This window comes from Pseudorca crassidens, chromosome 16 (assembly GCF_039906515.1).
Source record: "Pseudorca crassidens isolate mPseCra1 chromosome 16, mPseCra1.hap1, whole genome shotgun sequence".
NCBI lineage: Eukaryota > Metazoa > Chordata > Mammalia > Artiodactyla > Delphinidae > Pseudorca > Pseudorca crassidens.
Genome location: NC_090311.1, coordinates 61,605,757 through 61,622,678, shown reverse-complemented (window position 1 = coordinate 61,622,678; position 16,922 = coordinate 61,605,757). Strand labels below are relative to the sequence as shown.

Sequence of the window (16,922 nt, the reverse complement as noted above, 5' to 3'; positions counted from 1 at the left end):
ATTTATTGTTTCTAGACTTTTTAATGATGGCCATTCTGACTGGTGTGAAGTGGTACCTCATTGTAGTTTTGAATTGCATTTCTCTAATAATTAGCTATGTTGAGCATGTTTTCATGTGCCTATTGGCTATTTGTATTTCTACTTTGGAGAAATGTCTATTTAGGTCTTCTGCCCATATTTCTATTGGGTTGTTTGTTTTGTTGTTGTTGAGTTATATGAACTGTTTGTATATTTTGGAAATTAAGCCCTGTCGGTCATATTGTTTGCAAATATTTTCTCCCATTCTGTAGGTTGTCTTTTCGTTTTTTTTATGGTTTCCTTTGCTGTGCAAAAGCTTGTAAGTTTGACTAGGTCCCATTTGTTTATTTTTGTTTTTATTTGTATTGCCTGGGGAGACTGACCTAAGAAAAACATTGCTATGATTTATGTTAGAGAATGTTTTGCCTAGGATCTCTTCTAGGAGTTTTATGGCATCATGTCTTATGTTTAAATCTTTAAGCCATTTTGAGTTTATTTTTGTGTATGGTGTGGGGGTGTGTTCTAACTTCATTGATTTACATGCAGCTGTCCAGCTTTCCCAACTCCATTTGCTGAAGAGACTCTTTTTCCCATTGTATATATTCTTGCCTCCTTTGTTGAAGATTAATTGACCATAGGTGTGTGGGTTTATTTCTGGGTTCTCTGTTCTGTTCCACTGATCCATATGTCTGTTTTTGTGCCAATACCATGCTGTTTTGATTACTGTAGCTTTGCAGTATTGTCTGGAGTCTGGGAGGGTTATGCCTTCTGCTTTGTTCTCTTTCTTCAGGATTGCTTTGGCAATTTTGAGTCTTTTATGGTTCCATATAAGTTTTAGGATTATTTGTTCTAGTTCTGTGAAAAATGTCATGTGTAATTTGATAGGAATTGCATTAAAAATCTGTAGATTGCTTTGGCTAGTATGGCCATTTTAACAATATTAATTCTTCCTATACAAGAGCATGGATGTCTTTCCATTTCTTTGAATCATCTTCAGTTTCCTTTATTAATGATTTATAGTTGTCAGCGTATAAGTCTTTCACCTCCTTGGTCAGGTTTATTCCTAAGTATTTTATTTTGGGAGTTGTGATTTTGAAAGGTATTGTTTTTTTACATTCCTTTTCTGATATTTCATTGTTAGTGTAAAGAAATGGAACCAATTTCTGTATGTTAATCTTGTATCCTGCTACCTTGCTGAATTCATTTATCAGTTCTAGTAGTTTTTGTGTGGAGTCTTTAGGGTTGTCTCAATATAGAATTACATCATCTGTCTATAATGACAATTTTACCTCTTCCCTTCCAATTTGGATACCTTTTATTTCTTTTTCTTGTCTGATTGCTGTGGCTAGGATTTCCAATACTATGTTGAACAGAAGAGGTGAGAGTAGGCATCCTTGTCTTGTTCCAGATTTTAGTGGGAAGGCTATCATCTTGTCACCATTGAGTATTATATTGGCTGTGTGTTTGTCGTAAATAGCTTTTATTATGTTGAGATATGTTCCCTCTGTAGCCACTTTGGTAAGAATTTTTATCATAAATGGATGTTGAATTTTGTCAAATGCTTTTTCTGCATCTATTGAGATGATCATGTGGTTTTTATCTTTTCTTTTGTTTATGTGACGTATCACGTTGACTGATTTACATATGTTGAAACATCCTTGTGAACTTGGGATGAATCACACTTGGTCGTGGTGTGTGATTATTTTTATGTGTTGTTGGATTCGGTTTGCTGATATTTTGTTGAGACTTTTTGCATCTGTATTCACCAACGATATTGGCCTGTGATTTTCTTTTTTGGTGGTGTCTTTGTGTGGTTTTGGTATCAGGGTGATGGTGGCTTCATAGAATGTCTTTGGGTGTGTTCCCTCCTCTTCAATTTTTTGGAAGAGTTTGAGAAGGATCAGTATAAATTCTTTTTTGTATGTTTGGTAGAATTCGCCTATGAAGCCATCTAGTCCTGGACTTCTATTTGTAGGGAATTTTTTTTTTTTGTGGTACGCGGGCCTCTCACTGTTGTGGCCTCTCCCATTGCAGAGCACAGGCTCTGGACGTGCAGGCTCAGCGGCTATGGCTCATGGGCCCAGCCGCTCCGCGGCATGTGGGATCTTCCCGGACCGGGGCACAAACCCGTGTCCCCTGCATCGGCAGGCAGACTCTCAACCACTGCGCCACCAGGGAAGCCCTGTAGGGAATTTTTTAATTACAGATTCTATTTCAGCTCTAGTGATTGGTCTGTTCAAATTATCTGTTTCTTCTTGATTCAGTTTTGGTGAGCTGTATGTTTCTAGATCCTTGTCCATTTCTTCTAGGTTGTCAAATTTGTTGGCATATAAATTTTTGTAGTATTCCCTTAGGGTTTTTTGTATTTCTGTGGTATTCATTGTTATGTCTCCTTTTTCATTTCTTATTTTATTTATTTGGGTTCTCTCTCTTTTCTTCTTGGTGAACCTGACCAGAGGTTTGCCAGTCTTCTTTACCCTTTCAAAGAACCAGCTCTTGGCTTTATTGATTTTTTTCTATTTTTTAAAAAAAATTTAATTAATTTATTTATTTGGTTGTGCTGGGTCTTAGTTGCAGCAGGTGGGTTCCTTAGTTGTGGCTTTCAGGCTCCTTAGTTGCGGCTCGTGGGCTCCTTCGTTGCGGCATGCACGTGGGATCTAGTTTCCTGACCAGGGATCAAACCTGGGCCCCCTGCATTGGGAGCGTGGAGTCTTAACCACTGTGCCACCAGGGAAGTCCCTCTATTGTTTTTTAAATCTATTTTATTTATTTCCCCTCTGATCTTTATTATTTCCTTCCTTCTGCTGACTTTAGGTTTTGTTTGTTCTTCTCTTTCTATTTCTTTTTTTTTTTTTTAAATAAATTTATTTATTTTTGGCTGAGTTGGGTCTTTGTTGCTGTGCATGGGCTTTCTCTAGTTGCAGCGAGCGGGGGGAAAAACTCTTTGTTGCGGTGCGCAGTTTTCTCATTACGGTGACTTCTCTTGCTGTGGAGCATGGACTCTAGGTGTGCAGGCTTCAGTAGTTGTGGCTTATGGACTCTAGAGTGCAGGCTTAGTAGTTGTGGTGTCTGGGCTTATTTGCTCCGTGGCATGTGGGATCTTCCCAGACCAGGACTCGAACCCGTGTCCCCTGCATTGGCAGGTGGATTCTTAACTACTGCGCCACGAGGGAAGCCCTCATTCTAATTCTTTTAAGTGGTAGGTTAGGTTGTTTGAGATTTTTCTTGTTTTTTGAGGAAGGCCTGTGTTGCTATGAACTTCCCTCTAAGAACTGCTTTTGCAGCATCCCATAGATTTTGTACAGTTGTGTTTTCATTGTCATTTGTCTCAAGGTGTTTTTTAATTTCCTCTTTGATTTCATCATTGGCCCATTGGTTTTTTAGTAGCATGTTGTTTAGTTTCCATGTAATTTTTTTTTCTCATTTCTTTTTTTGTGGTTGATTTCTAGTTTCACGCTGTTGTGGTCAGAAAAGATGCTTGAGATAATTTCTATATTCTTAAATTTGTTGAGGCTTGTTTTATGCCCTAGTATATGGTCAATCCTAGAGAATGTTCCATGTGCACTTGAAAAGAATGTGTATTCTGGTTATTTTGGATGTAACGTCCTGAAAATATCAGTTAAGTCTTAACTGTTCTGTTGTATCATTTAGGATCTCTGTTGCATTATTGATTGTCTAGAAGATCTGTCCATTGATGTGAGTGTGGTGTTAAAGTCTCCTACTATTATTGTATTCTTGTCAGTTTCCCCCTTTATGTCTATTAGTATTTGTTTTATTTATTTGGGTGCTCCTACATTAGGTGCATTAATGTTGACAAGTGTAAAATCCTCTTCTTGTATTGATCCTTTTATCATTATATAGTGTCCTTCTTTACCTTTCTTTATGGCCTGTGTTTTAAAGTCTATTTTGTCTGATATGAGTACTGTGACCCCCCACTTTCTTTTCATTTCTGTTTGCATGAAATAACCTTTTCCATCCCCTCACTTTCAATCTGTGTGTGTCCTTTGCCCTAAAGTGGGTCTTTTGTAGGTAACATATTGTAGGCTGTTGTTTATTTATTTATTTATTTTATCCAATCTGCCACTCTGTGTCTTTCGATTGGAGCATTTAGTCCATTGACATTTAAGGTACTTATTAATAGATATGTATTTATTGCCATTTTAGCCTTGTTTTCCTGTTGATTTTATATTTCTTCTCTGTCCCTTTCTTTTTCTATTTCCTTTTGTTGTTTGATGATTTTCTTTTGTGTTATGCTTATGTTCTCTTCTTTTTGGTTTTTGTGAATCTCTTGTATGTTTCTGATTTGTGGTTACCCTGCTTTTCAAGTATGTTAACCCCATCCTGTTTCTACTTGCCTTAGACTGGTAATCATATAGACTCAAACACATTCTAGGAAATGAAAAAAAATCTACATTTGCTTACTCTCCTCCCCTACTTTTTATGATTTTGATGCCCTTTTACATCTTTGCGTTCATCCTTTTGCTGTTCACTGTGGTTATCATCACTTTCACAGAAATTCTTTGATCTTTTTTTAATCTGTGGACTGGCTTATTTAAGTGATTTGCTTTCCAATTGTGATTTTCTCTTTCCTATATATTCTTACTTCTTTTCTATTTAGAGATGACCTTTCAGCATTTCCTTCAGAGTAGGTTTTGTATTTCTGTATTCTTTTAGTTTTTGCTTGTCTGAGAAATACTTTAACTCTCCTTCTATTCTAAGTGATAATCTTGCTGGGTAGAGTATCCTAGGTTGCAGATGTTTCCCTTTCAGGACTTTGAAAATATCATGCCACTCTTTTCTGGCCTGCAATGTTTCTGTAGAGAAATCAGCTGATACCCTTATGGGGGTTCCCTTGTAATTAACTCTGTTTTTCTCTTGCTGCCTTTAGAACCCTCTCTTTAACTTTTGTCATTTTTATTATAATACATCTTGGTGTACGTGTGTTTGGCTTTATCTGGTTTGGGACCCTCTGTGCTTCCTGTACCTGGATATCTGTTTACTTCTTTACGTTTGGGAAGTTTGCAGCCATAATTTCTTCAAATACATTTTCGATCCCCTTTTGTCTTTCTTTCCCTTCTGGAATCCCTATTATGCATAGATTGGCACACTTTATAATATCCCATAGGATATTATATTATCCCATAGGATATTATTGCATATCCCATATGCATAGATTGGCACACTTTATATTATTCCCTTATGTTATCCCATAGGCACACTTTATATCATCCCATTAGCACACTTTATATTATCCTATAATATATTATCCCATATAATATCTTATATTGCTTTCATTTGTTTTTCATTTGACTTTCTGTCTGCTCTCCTGATTGGGTGATTTCCATTGTTCTATCTTCCACGGCACTTATTCATTCTTCTGCATAATTTATTCTGCTATTCATTGCCTTTAGTTGCCTTTTTGTCTCGGCAAATGAGTTTTCTAATTTTTCCTGGTTCCCCTTTATAGTTTCTAGTTCCTTTTTACAGTACTCTGCATTTCTGTCGATAGCCTTTCTTAATTCCTTCAGTATTTCCATTATCTCCTTTTTGAAATCGGTGTCTATTACAGTGAAGAGGTCTGTTTCATTGTTTGTTCTTTCAGGGGAATTCCCTTGGTCTTTCAACTGGGAGTGGTTCCTCTGCTTCTTCATTTTACTTATATTTCTCTTAATTCTGTGAGTTTAGGAGAAACAATTATCTACTGTGGTCTCGGAGGGCTATTTATATGTGGGAGTGTCCCTGTGTAGCTTGTGTGGGTTTAATATTTTTGGTGCGAGGGCTGTTTTTCGTGTGGATGCATGTTGCGTCTTTCCTCAGCGTGTGCTGGCCGTTATCCCCTTGATACGGGTGTGCCGATGCAGCGGCTGGTGCCTGGTCGTGGGGTTATTGGCAGTGGTGGCAGCTCATGCGCACACTTGGAGCATGCCATGGGAGCAGAGGCAGCTTGCCACCGCTCCTGGAGCCCGTGTGGGCAGTGTCCTGCTGCCTGAGAGCTCACACAGGGAAAAACGCTGGAATAGCAGGTCCTCCCCTTGCCCGCACACACCGCCCACACAGTGGCGCTTGGCCTCTAAGGCGGCCCAGGCTTCCTCTGTGTACACCCACAGTTGTGGTCGCACCAGACTCCAGCCCCTCAGGGTGTTCCCACGCAGCCCACCCCAGTCCTCTCCCCGGTCTGATCTCTGAAGCCCAAGCTTCCACACCCAGCCCCCGTCCACACTGGTGGCCACGTGTCTCAGGCTGGGGAATGCAGAGCGATGGCCCTGACCATCTGTGCAGGTTTCTTTCCATTCTAGCTGCTGCAGACCTGTCGCTGAGTTCTCCTCCGAGGCTCCGAAGCCCCCCTCTGTCCCTGCTGATCTCCCCACCAGTGAGGGGACTCCCCAGGTGCAGGAACATTTCCTCTTTGACAGCTCCCTCCCAGGGGCACAGGTCCTGTTCTGATTCCATTTTTTTTTTCCCCTTTTTTCTTTTGTCCTACCCAGTTGCATGGAGATTTTCTGGCCCTTTCAGAGCTCTGAGCTCTTCTGCCGCGTTCAGTAGATATTCTATGAGAATCATTCCACATGTAGATGTATTTTTGATGTATTTGTGGGAGGAGGTGAGCTTCACGTCTTACTATTCTGCCATCTTGATCGCCTCTGACTTTTTTCTTTTACTTTTTGGGGGTATTTTTCAGAGTTTTTAGAGTGAAATATCTTATATCCAGGAATAAAAGTTATTTAAAACAAAAAAGATGGACTTGTCCAGTGGGACCACTCAGGAGATAGGCATCTTCAGGAGTGGGTGAACTGCCTGTCCTTGGGGGTGGTGTCCATCTGTTATGGACACAGTTCTGGGACTTCCTGAACAGGGGAGTGGCTGGGGGCTGCATTCATCGATGAACTGTGCCATGACCGCCCCAAAGGTCCCTGAGCCTGTGGGAGAAGGGAATAATCCAATGCACTGCTCCTGTCCTCAGACTTGACCGTGCCTGAGTATCACTGGGGATCTTGTTCTAACTCAGACTCTGACTCAGGAGGTGGGCCCAAGACTCTGCATTTTTAACGAGCCCCAGGGGATGCTGCTGGTCCAAGGCCCTAGAGCCCTTTCCTCCTGCGTTTGCCCTGGAGGGGGGCCCAGGCACTGCAGAGCCCACGGATGATTCCAGAGGCGCTTGGAAAGGTACACAGGGCTGTGAGGATGAGTGACCTGAGCTGGGTGACATTTCTGGAAGGACTCTTCAGAGATATAAAAAGACAAGATTCCATCTGAGTTGTTGGGTTTGAGACCAGGTCCCCTCATGCTTTGGCTTCGTGGGAAGAGCTCAGTGTTGGAATTTGGTGGGCCAGGATTTGAAACCCAGTTGTGCATCTTGTTAGCTGTGTGTCCTTGGGCAGGTCGTCTTGCCTCCCTCTGCCTCAGTTTCTTCGTCTGAGGATAGGAAAGCCTGCAGATAAAGCCATGGTAAGGGTGAAGTAGGGTAGCGTGTCAGATGCCTGGCATGCGGTGGGCCTTCAATGAACTCTTGCTTCCCCTAACACCACACGCTCATCTCTTCTTGAAGGTGGATGAGATTTACCACGATGAGTCCCTGGGGGTCCACATAAACATCGCCCTTGTCCGCTTGATCATGGTTGGCTACCGACAGGTAAACCCCTGTGTCAACAGGCAGTGTTTGAGGGAGAAGGGGTGGGGGGCCAGAGCATCAGACCAGCTCAGGTATCGGGGAGGGATAACAGCATCTAGGAAACATTTTGTTTCCAAAATTAGAACCCCCAAACCATTAGCGGAGGCATCTGGGGTTGGTAAGCGGGGACTTATGAATTCCCTCCAGTCGGGTAAATGGACAGTCCTCAACCCCTACAGCTGGAGGTCCTGCTCCATGAATCGGTGGGGAAAGTGGGGCTTAGAGGGGGGGCCAGTGACCGAGACAAGTCCTGCTAGGGTTGTGGCCGGGGGTTCTGGGCTCTGTTGCTTGTTTTCCCCCATACGGGAGTAAAAACAGAACTCTCCTCTAGGGGCTGTTGTGGAGATAATGACAGTGACTGCATAGAGGAGATGCTCAGTACAGCATCTGCCTGTGGGTTACTTGAGGAATTAGCAATAATGTGAGTTCTCAGCAGACAGGTGCCCCAGCACAGGGCTTGGCACAGGAACGTTCCCTAAAACGGAACGGGGCTGTGTGCCAGTGGCAGCCGGAGCCGGGACAGCAGTGACCTTGGGGCAGGCCCTGCCGTTTTGCGGGCCTCCGTGTCCCCTGCTGCTGGGAGCACAGGGCAGGGTGCCTGCTGCAGTCCGTGGGCTCTGACCGGCACTCTGCTCTCTGGCCCCCCAGTCCCTGAGCCTGATCGAGCGTGGGAACCCTTCTCGCAGCCTGGAGCAGGTGTGTCGCTGGGCACAGTCTCAGCAGCGCCAGGACCCCGGCCACGCAGAGCACCACGACCACGTCGTCTTCCTCACCCGGCAGGACTTTGGGCCCTCAGGTACGCAAGGTACTGTATTTGCCGTGGCCAAGTATGTGCAGCTGCAGGGCAGAGGCCAAGGCTGTCTCTGGGGCCAGGTCTTCTGGCAACAAAAAGATCCTTGGGACTTTGGAGACAGGACCTGGCCGGACAGGTAGGCGAGCTTTGGAATGGTTTCTCGGGGGCCAGGGGAAGTGAAGGGGCCCCGCCCTGGTCCCTGCTGCCTTGGTTGAGCCTGCAGGTCGCTGTGAGTCAGGCCCGAGGCCCTGTGATCACCATCCTGGAGCCTGGCTGCTCGAAGACCTCAGTGATCTTCAAGATGCTTCTGCCCACATTGTATCCTTCTGTCCTCACTGCAGGCCGTGGGGCACCTAGGGCGGGGCTGGTGTGGACTTCAGAAAGGATGGCCCTGCTCTACCCGCAGATCCATGCCTCTCCAGCCTAGTGATCCAAACTCATTCATCTCCTGAGATTCTCCCAACTGTGGAATGGGAGAAATAGTAGTATTTGCCTTCCTCCATTCCCGGGCTGCTAAAAGGGCTGAGGGATGCATCCCATGTCTGTGACAGAGGATGGCTGAAAGCGCTCTGCAGACATAGGAAGCTTTGATCACCCCCAGGTTTCTGTATGGGGAAACCAAGGCACAGAGTGGCAACGAGGCTTGCCTAGGCCTCACAGCAGAGAGGAGACAAAGCTGAGACTCAGACTGTATCTCCAGGCTCCGGGTTGAGGGCTTTGTAGTGTTTTCTGGTTTGATGCTAGAAGAGAGGCAGCCTCTACCAAAAGGGCTGCTTGTCTGAATCCCTGAAGCCCCAAAGGCAGGCTTGTACGCACACAAACAGATTTACACACCTACACGCAGACACTTGCGTGTACAGACACATGCACACTCATGCACAGACACACATGTGCAGACACACAGACACATGTGCAAAGAGACACACATACACGTGTGTACTTGCATGCCCTGTAGAGTACATCCAGACCTCCAGGACAATCGGGACCCAAGAAGCCTTCTCACCACAGCTTCTTGTTACACCCCCAAAACCATCTCAAATAAGAGAGGATTTCAGCAATTCCGAAGACAGGGAATAGCTATCTGGTCATGGTTGGCTGAAGGCCCGAGGCAGGGAGCGCTCTCTACCATCTCCCCCTCCTCAGATGTCTTCCTCAGCCCAGGCTGCCCTCCCAGCTGATTACGGGCCCTGGGGAGGCGGGGAAGCAGCCCCCGTAGATCACGGGCCTCGCACACAAAGCTGCTTACTCAGTGCCACGTGCCGGCCCCCTGCACTGCCCGCGGCTCCTGAGGCCTGCGCAGCTGTGTCTGCCCCTTGCCCGTGTCCTCCCCTCCCCCTGCCCGCCCCCCACCTCGCCAGAGTCTCTCGCCTGTCCTCCAGGCCCAGCTCTAGGCCCCCGTAAGTCATTCCCTGGTCCCGCTCAACCCCTTCGGTCAGAGGCCTTCCCCCTAGCCACCCCACACACCCCTCTGTGCTCCTTGAACTCCGGCCCTGCAGGCCCACACCTAGGCTGACCTCGTGACCCCTAGTCTCCCTGCTAAGCCGTCTGCCCCTCCGGTGTGTGGGTGTGCTGGGGGGATGCGGGCTCGTGCCTGTGTTCCCCGTAGTCTCTAACACGGTGCCACCTGCTACCCCGCGTAGACACATTTGGAGCTTGTTTGTTGACTCACCAGCGGCCTGACTGTCTGGAGGGATGCAGCTCGGAAGTCGGCTGTATGCAGGCTTGGGGCCGACAGGCACAGAGAGCTGCAGGCCAGGAGGGAGGGCGGCAGGCCTTAGGACGTGGGGGCAGCTTGGCCCAGGAGCTGTACTGCGGGTGCGTACACACGGGGGGCGCGTTGGAAGGATCCTTCTTCCTCCAGGGACCCTCCGGTGGTGACCAGGTCTGGACGCCCCTGCGGTGGCTGGCTCGGCACAGACCTCGTCGAGTCCTACCTCACCTGCACGTGACCTCTCTCTCTGCCCTCTCTCCCTCTCCCTGGCAGGGTACGCACCTGTTACTGGCATGTGCCACCCCCTGAGAAGCTGTGCCCTTAACCATGAAGACGGCTTCTCCTCGGCCTTCGTGGTGGCCCACGAGACCGGCCACGTGTAAGTGGCACTGAGGGGCGAGCGGTGCCTTGAGCTCTGCGGAGGTCTGCGGGTGTGGGAGGCTTCGCCCCAGTTGGGACTCCCTTCCTAGTGTCCAGGGAGATGCCAGAGGAGCTGCCCCGACGGGGATGGAGCCCTGGGGCCCAGACAGCAATTCTGGCCCTGCCTTGGGCCCAGCCCCAAATCCAGGGCCTTGGGAGACCAGATGTGGCCCTGCCTCTGGCAGGCCAGTAGCAGTGTCGCCTTATAGGCAGTGCTCTGCTCTCTGGGTGGCCTCTATCCCTCCATCTCAGCCACACCTCAAGGCCCTCCCAGTGCTCCGCGATGGAGCCCTGGCCTGAGTCCATCATAAACAGGGGCACTTAGACCCAGGCCTCGGGCCAAGCGGGTGGCGGGCTTGTGTGATCCTCGGGCCCGGATTTGGTTTAGAGCATGTTCATTCATTCATTCAACCAGTATTTCTTGAGCGCCTGAGGTGTGCCAGGCCCTGTTCTAGAAATAGGGCTGCAGTGGAGAACGGGACAGAAATGCACGCAAGAAGCTACGTGCTGGGAGAAAACAAATAATCCACCATCCAGTGTCTGGTGGTGACATATACCTGTCACAGTCACGTCTCCTGGCCTTGTCTGTCCACAAGGGCAGAGCTACGGGACCCGCCCCCAGCTTGCCCGCCCCCAGCCCACACACAGAGTGAGGGCTGTTTTCTGCAGCTGGAAGGACCTGGGAATGAGAGCAGTGGGCCAGTCCCGAGGGCGAGCCTGCCATCTGTGGTTGGCCATGCCCCTCTCTGCATCTGCCTGCCCCTGTGATTTCATCCCCGCCCTGCCCCTCACTGGGTGGGTAGCACCTCCTCTCTGGGGCCTCCGTTTCCTCATCTGCAACACGGAGGCTGACACCAGGGGAACCTCTGAGGTCCCTTCCTGCCCTGGCAGCCAATGCTTCCACATATCCTGGAGCCAGGAGTTTGTCTTCCTGTATGTGGGGGGGCAGGGTGTGTCCACTCTTCACTCACAGAGCCCCTCCCTATGGAGAGACAAGGTCAAGCTTAGAGGCCCATGTGTCTGTCTAGTGGTCAAGGCCAAATGCAGACTCCTGGGAGTGTTTAAGAATTTAGAACCTTTGGGCTTTGGTGTTAAATACTAACTAGAAAGAGCAAACTTTTACATTTAAACTATCATCACAGCAGGTAGGTACCACACACAAAGCTCTGTGCTGGGTACCGCGGGGTCTAGGAGAAGCTAAGGAGGCTGGCACCCAGGGAGGGCGCAGTAAGGGAGGTCGAACTGAACAGAATGAAACTGGTCCTTGCACGTGAGACCTTGGGTCTGGAGGGAAGACAGTGCATGGCGTGTGAGTTGTTAATGGTGGTACAGGCGTTCCCTGCTGTGGGAGGGCAGCCCACAGGGAGGGCGGCCAGGAAAGGTGTCCTGGGGCCAGAGTGGAGCTGGAGCTGACCTCGGAAACTGTGAGGACGTGGGTAGGGTTTGTGGAGGGGTCAGGAGGGCAGAATGAGTCCAGCCCCATTGGGGGGCCAGGTGGGGTCTCAGCTTCCATCCAGAGGGGTGACCCTCTCCACTGCATGGTGGGGAAACTGAGGCCAAAAGTCACAGTCTGAAGCCTGGTCAGGGCAGGGTCTCAGGCCCGCCTGCTCATCTCCCCAGGGGCGGGCTCCCTGGGCATGACTGAGGGCTCCCCTCTGTCCTCCCCCACCTTCTAGGCTCGGCATGGAGCACGATGGTCAGGGGAACGGCTGCGCAGATGAGACCAGCCTGGGCAGCGTCATGGCGCCCCTGGTGCAGGCTGCCTTCCACCGCTTCCACTGGTCCCACTGCAGCAAGCTGGAACTCAGCCGCTACCTCCCGTAGGTCACCTCCACCCTCTGGGCCCGGATGGGGAGCAAGCGGCCTGCCACTCCATCTCCCCCAAGTCATCTCCCCTCCTAACACCATCCTACTCCTGACACATGCTCAATTCTGGGTTTGCTGGTCAGCTCCTGGGGCTCCGGGGACGTGGAGGCCCAGGACAAGCATTGGACTCACGAGCTCAAGGCCGAGAATGGGCGCAGAGTGGATTTGGGCGGGATGGGTGCCGGCAGATATACTGTCTCTAACCTCACGCAGCAGCCGGCCAGTGCCCAGTGTACGTCCTGCACGGCGGGCTGACTTGTCTTCTTCTCTCAGTGCAGTGAGCCCTCAAATTGTCCACGAGCCAACCCTTCATCTGGGCCATGATGTGTCTCTGTAATGCGGGCAAAACAGGCCCTGTAAGAAAACCACAAGCTGAGTGCCTAACCGCAGTCCTGGGTCCCCTTGCCCTGGAGCTCCCAGACATGGTCGTGGGTGGAAGCGAGGGGAGGGCAGCCTGTCCTCCCTGGGCAACACAGCTCCTGGCACAGGGCAGCGGGGGCAGATTCCTGCAGGCCTTCCTTGCTTGGTTAACACCCCCTCCTCTGGGAGGGAGAGCTTGGGAATTCCTGTCCCCACCCTGCTCACCTCCCTGCCTCTGCCGGCAGCTCCTATGACTGCCTCCTTGATGATCCCTTTGCACCTGCCTGGCCCCGGCCCCCGGAGCTGCCCGGCATTGACTACTCAATGGACGAGCAATGCCGCTTTGACTTCGGCACTGGGTACCACACCTGCTCAGCGGTGAGTTCCCACGGCCTCTGCCAGCTGGATGCCAGGTCAGGTCCTCCTGGGCTGCAGGCTGGTCATTCACAGAGCACCTTAGCCCAGGCAGGGTGACCAGGGCCCAGGCCCTGCCACTTTCTGCCATATCCCCGCCCCACGCAGGGGTGGGGGGCCAGCGTGTGTGGTGGCTGGAGAATGCCTGGAAAGATGGGAACAGAGTAGAACAGAGAGGATGGGCCACCGCTGGGGTCCTGGTTGGGCTGGTCACCGGGGGAGTTTATCTGTCAGGTGGCCCATGTGTCAGATCAGGTGCTGGGCTCTGGCCTGGTGGAGAAATACTTGCCACCCTCTGCTCTTTGGGCACTTGGAGGATGTTTTGGGCAGACTTCCCACACTGGTAAAGTTCTCGTGTGCCCCATATAACCTCTCTCCAGGGGGTCAATTGCATGCTTCCCTACCCCTCCCCCACCCCCATCCCCTACTTGAGGAGATAGATACAAGGGAGCAGAGCCCTGTCCCTACTCTGCAGGACAGGGCAGGGGAGAGCCTGGAGCCACCTAGGAGAGAATTGAACAGCTGCTAACCAGGGCCCAGGTGGAGCCTCAGAGACGCGGACATCCCAGGGCAGGGGGCTCTCTGAGGGGTCAGGCCTTGATGCCTTGAGTACCTCAAACCGCCCCCATCCAGGAATGCAGCCCCCTCCTCAGCTCTGCAGGACCAGAAGGCCCTGTGTGTGGCCACCTTGCCCACTGCCCAGGCCACACTGGAACAGCTGGTCTCTGCTTTGGGAGTGGAGAAACAGCTGGGATATGCGATTTCAGTGCCCAGATGCTGTGTTTGTAGGACACTAGTCTGGCCAGCAGGGGATGATAGGAGAGAAAAGGAAATTGGGGCTTTCCTGGACAGTGTGAAGCAGAAGGGTGCCAACCTCTGGTGTGGCTGGGTGAGATTAGAGGGAGGTGGGAGTCCTGACCTTGTCTGGGTGCTGCAGGGTCTGGGCTAGACTGGCAGCCCTCTCAAAGCCCTCCACATGCACAGAGCTCAGGGGGTATCAGTGGACCCAGCCTCCCCAGAGCCTCAAACCCTGGTCCCTGCTCAGTCACAGAGTGGCCTCTGCAAAGGCAGGGAGGGAGGCCTGGGGAGGGAGACCGGAGGCGTGTGGGCTGTGGCTGGTGCCTTCTCTTCGGTGCCCTGTTGGAGAGAGGAGGGGTCACTGAGGCCAGTGGCTCTTGTGGTGGGGTCGAGCATGTGTGCGCGCGGGGCTCTGGCTAGACGGGCCCCTCCTGCCCCCCTCGCAGTGTTCTGGCCCCAATGCCCACCACACCCTCCCCTCGCTCTGTCACTGTCCTTTGCCCCCGGACAACGTGTCAGAGCTGGGGAGCTAGTCCGGCCCAGTGACCCTGAACCTGCCGTGCAGTTCAGGACCTTCGAGGCCTGCAAGCAGCTGTGGTGCAGCCATCCTGACAACCCTTACTTCTGCAAGACCAAGAAGGGGCCCCCGCTGGACGGGACGGAGTGTGCGCCAGGCAAGGTACCTGCGGACCGGGGGCTGCAGCAGGAGCGCCTTCCTGGGGCGCAGGCCCCACGGGAGACCCACCTTGCTGCTGAGTGTGGATATGAATGCGTGGCGGGGGCTGGGGGAGGGCTGAGGACAGGAGCCAGCCTCGCGTGTGGGCAGATGGGCAGGGAGTCCTCGCAGGAGCTCACACACACGCCCTCTCCTCCCTGGCACCACAGTCCTTGGCTTCTACAGCAGCAGTCTGGCCTTGTCTCCCAGCCCATCGGCAGGAGTGCTTACTGCCATCTGAGGAGAATGCAGCCCAGGCAGGTTAGGGAACTTGTGGAGGTCAGGCAGAGGGTGACTGGCTGAGAAGGGGTGAAGGGAAGATTCCAGGTGTTCTGCCTCCTCCCCCCGCCCACCATGCTGTTTCTTACCCCTCCCCCCGAAACCTGCCCTTTCGTGTACTTCCTGGGGTGTGTTTGCACCCTCTTGTGTGTGTGAGTGTCAGGAGGACCCCGGATCTGAGAGCCCTGAACTGAGGTCTGAAACCCACCTCTGCTCTATCGCTGGCCCTGTTCCCCCCCACCCCATTTCTGTGTGGTGACCTTGGTCCATTCTTTGACCCCTGCTGAGCCCTGACCAAGCATCCTTCCCGCTCCTCAGGTCGTTATGAAGTTGTGAGTCATGTCAAAGCAAATGAGAGGGCTGGGAAGAAGCGCGGTGCTGCCCCCAGCAGCCTGTCCTCTGCCCTTCACCCTCTGCCCTTATCTTCCCATTCTCATCTATAAATGGTCTGTCCCTTCACAGATGTGTGGGGCTTCCCATGGCCTTGTACAGGCCCTGTGGGCTCCAAACCTGGAGGGCTATTATCCTGGAGCCTCGGTCTACCTGCTCCAGGTGTGTTCGAGTTTCCAGGCCCTCTCCTATCACAATTTCACCTAAGAGTTAATCAACGGCTCTCGGTTTTGTCTGCGTATTAGAACCATCTGGGGAGCTTTAAAATCCCCCACACCCCAGAACAGGGAGTGACTGCAAACGGGCACAAGATATCTCTTACGATGGTGGAAATGTTCCAAAATTGTATTGTGGTGATGGTTGCCAGATGCTGTAAGTTTATGAAAAGTCATTGAATTGTACACTTGAAACGAGTGAAGTTTATGGCCTGTAAATTTCAGTTGACCCTTGAATAACACAGGTTAGGACTGCACGGCTCTGCTTATATATCTGCTTATATCTGCGGATTTGTTTCTTTTCAACAGTAAATACCACAATACGACCAATCGGTGGTTGGGTGAATCTGTGGGTGCAGACCATGGATATGGAGGACCGACTATAAGTTATACGTAGATTTTCAACTGCAGAGGGCAGGCACCCCTAACCCCTGAGTTGTTCAATGGTCAACTGTATAGTGCTTCTTTTAAAAATTACCACTTCTTTTAAAAATCCCTACCTCTAGAGAGCCTGACTCAGTCTGGGGTGAAGCTGAGGCATCCAGAGTTCTTAAATGTTCCCCAAGTGACTCCAAAACTGAGAACTACAGAGTTATCTCTTGAAAAAGACCCAGAGAGCTTTGCTGTATTTCTTACCTATGGCCCTACAGGAAAAGGGAAGGGGGTTGACTTTGGTTGAGCCCTCCTTTGTGCCTGGCCTTGTGCTGAGGGCTTTGTGAGTGTTGCTGCCTTCAGTTCTTAGAACAGTCCCATTTAACAGGCAGGTACACTGAGGCTCAGCAAGGTGAAGCTATGCCAAAACCACACATAGCTAGTAGTGGCCGAGCTGGGATTCAAACCCAGGCCTCTTGGACTTGAGGCCTATGCTCCCTCCACTGCGTGGATGGACCTCCCGGGTGGCTGGCTTCCCTCCCATGAACATACCTGCCTGGGGTCCCTGGATGGTGATTTCAAGGTACAGAGCCAAGATCAACTCTAGATGGTGTGGGAAGATTGTGTCTTCTCTCCCTTATCAGCCCTTTGTTTCTCTGGGGGTGGTAAACCAAATAATTGCACAGCTGTTGTCACCATGAATAATACCATCTGCCGTTTCTGGAGGGCTGTGTGTGCCAGGTGTTATCTCATTGAATGCTCACAGCAGCCCTGTGGGCAGGTGCTGTTATCCCCATGGTACAGTCGAGGAATAGGGTCAGAAAGGGGAGCCCTTTGTTGAGGGTCCCTCAGCGCATGGTAGGGCTGGGATTCTGGGTGACCCTGCGGCTTGGGCTCTTAAC

The 16,922-nt window shown here is 50.7% G+C and overlaps 1 protein-coding gene across 3 annotated transcripts in view; it reads left to right on the top strand.

Annotated features, from left to right (window-relative positions):
- The window catches only part of ADAMTS14 (ADAM metallopeptidase with thrombospondin type 1 motif 14), a 92,406-nt gene that overhangs the window by 52,858 nt on the left and 22,626 nt on the right, over positions 1–16,922 (top strand). The window contains exons 5-11 of one of the 3 annotated variants that reach the window (XM_067710664.1): positions 7,565–7,648; positions 8,336–8,492; positions 10,465–10,570; positions 12,288–12,431; positions 13,083–13,215; positions 14,615–14,728; positions 15,506–15,595. In XM_067710664.1, coding sequence (XP_067566765.1) covers positions 7,565–7,648; positions 8,336–8,492; positions 10,465–10,570; positions 12,288–12,431; positions 13,083–13,215; positions 14,615–14,728; positions 15,506–15,595 — 828 coding nt within the window. The remainder of the gene's footprint in view (positions 1–7,564; positions 7,649–8,335; positions 8,493–10,464; positions 10,571–12,287; positions 12,432–13,082; positions 13,216–14,614; positions 14,729–15,505; positions 15,596–16,922) is intronic. The other 2 variants (XM_067710667.1, XM_067710666.1) reach the window with 2 other exon arrangements.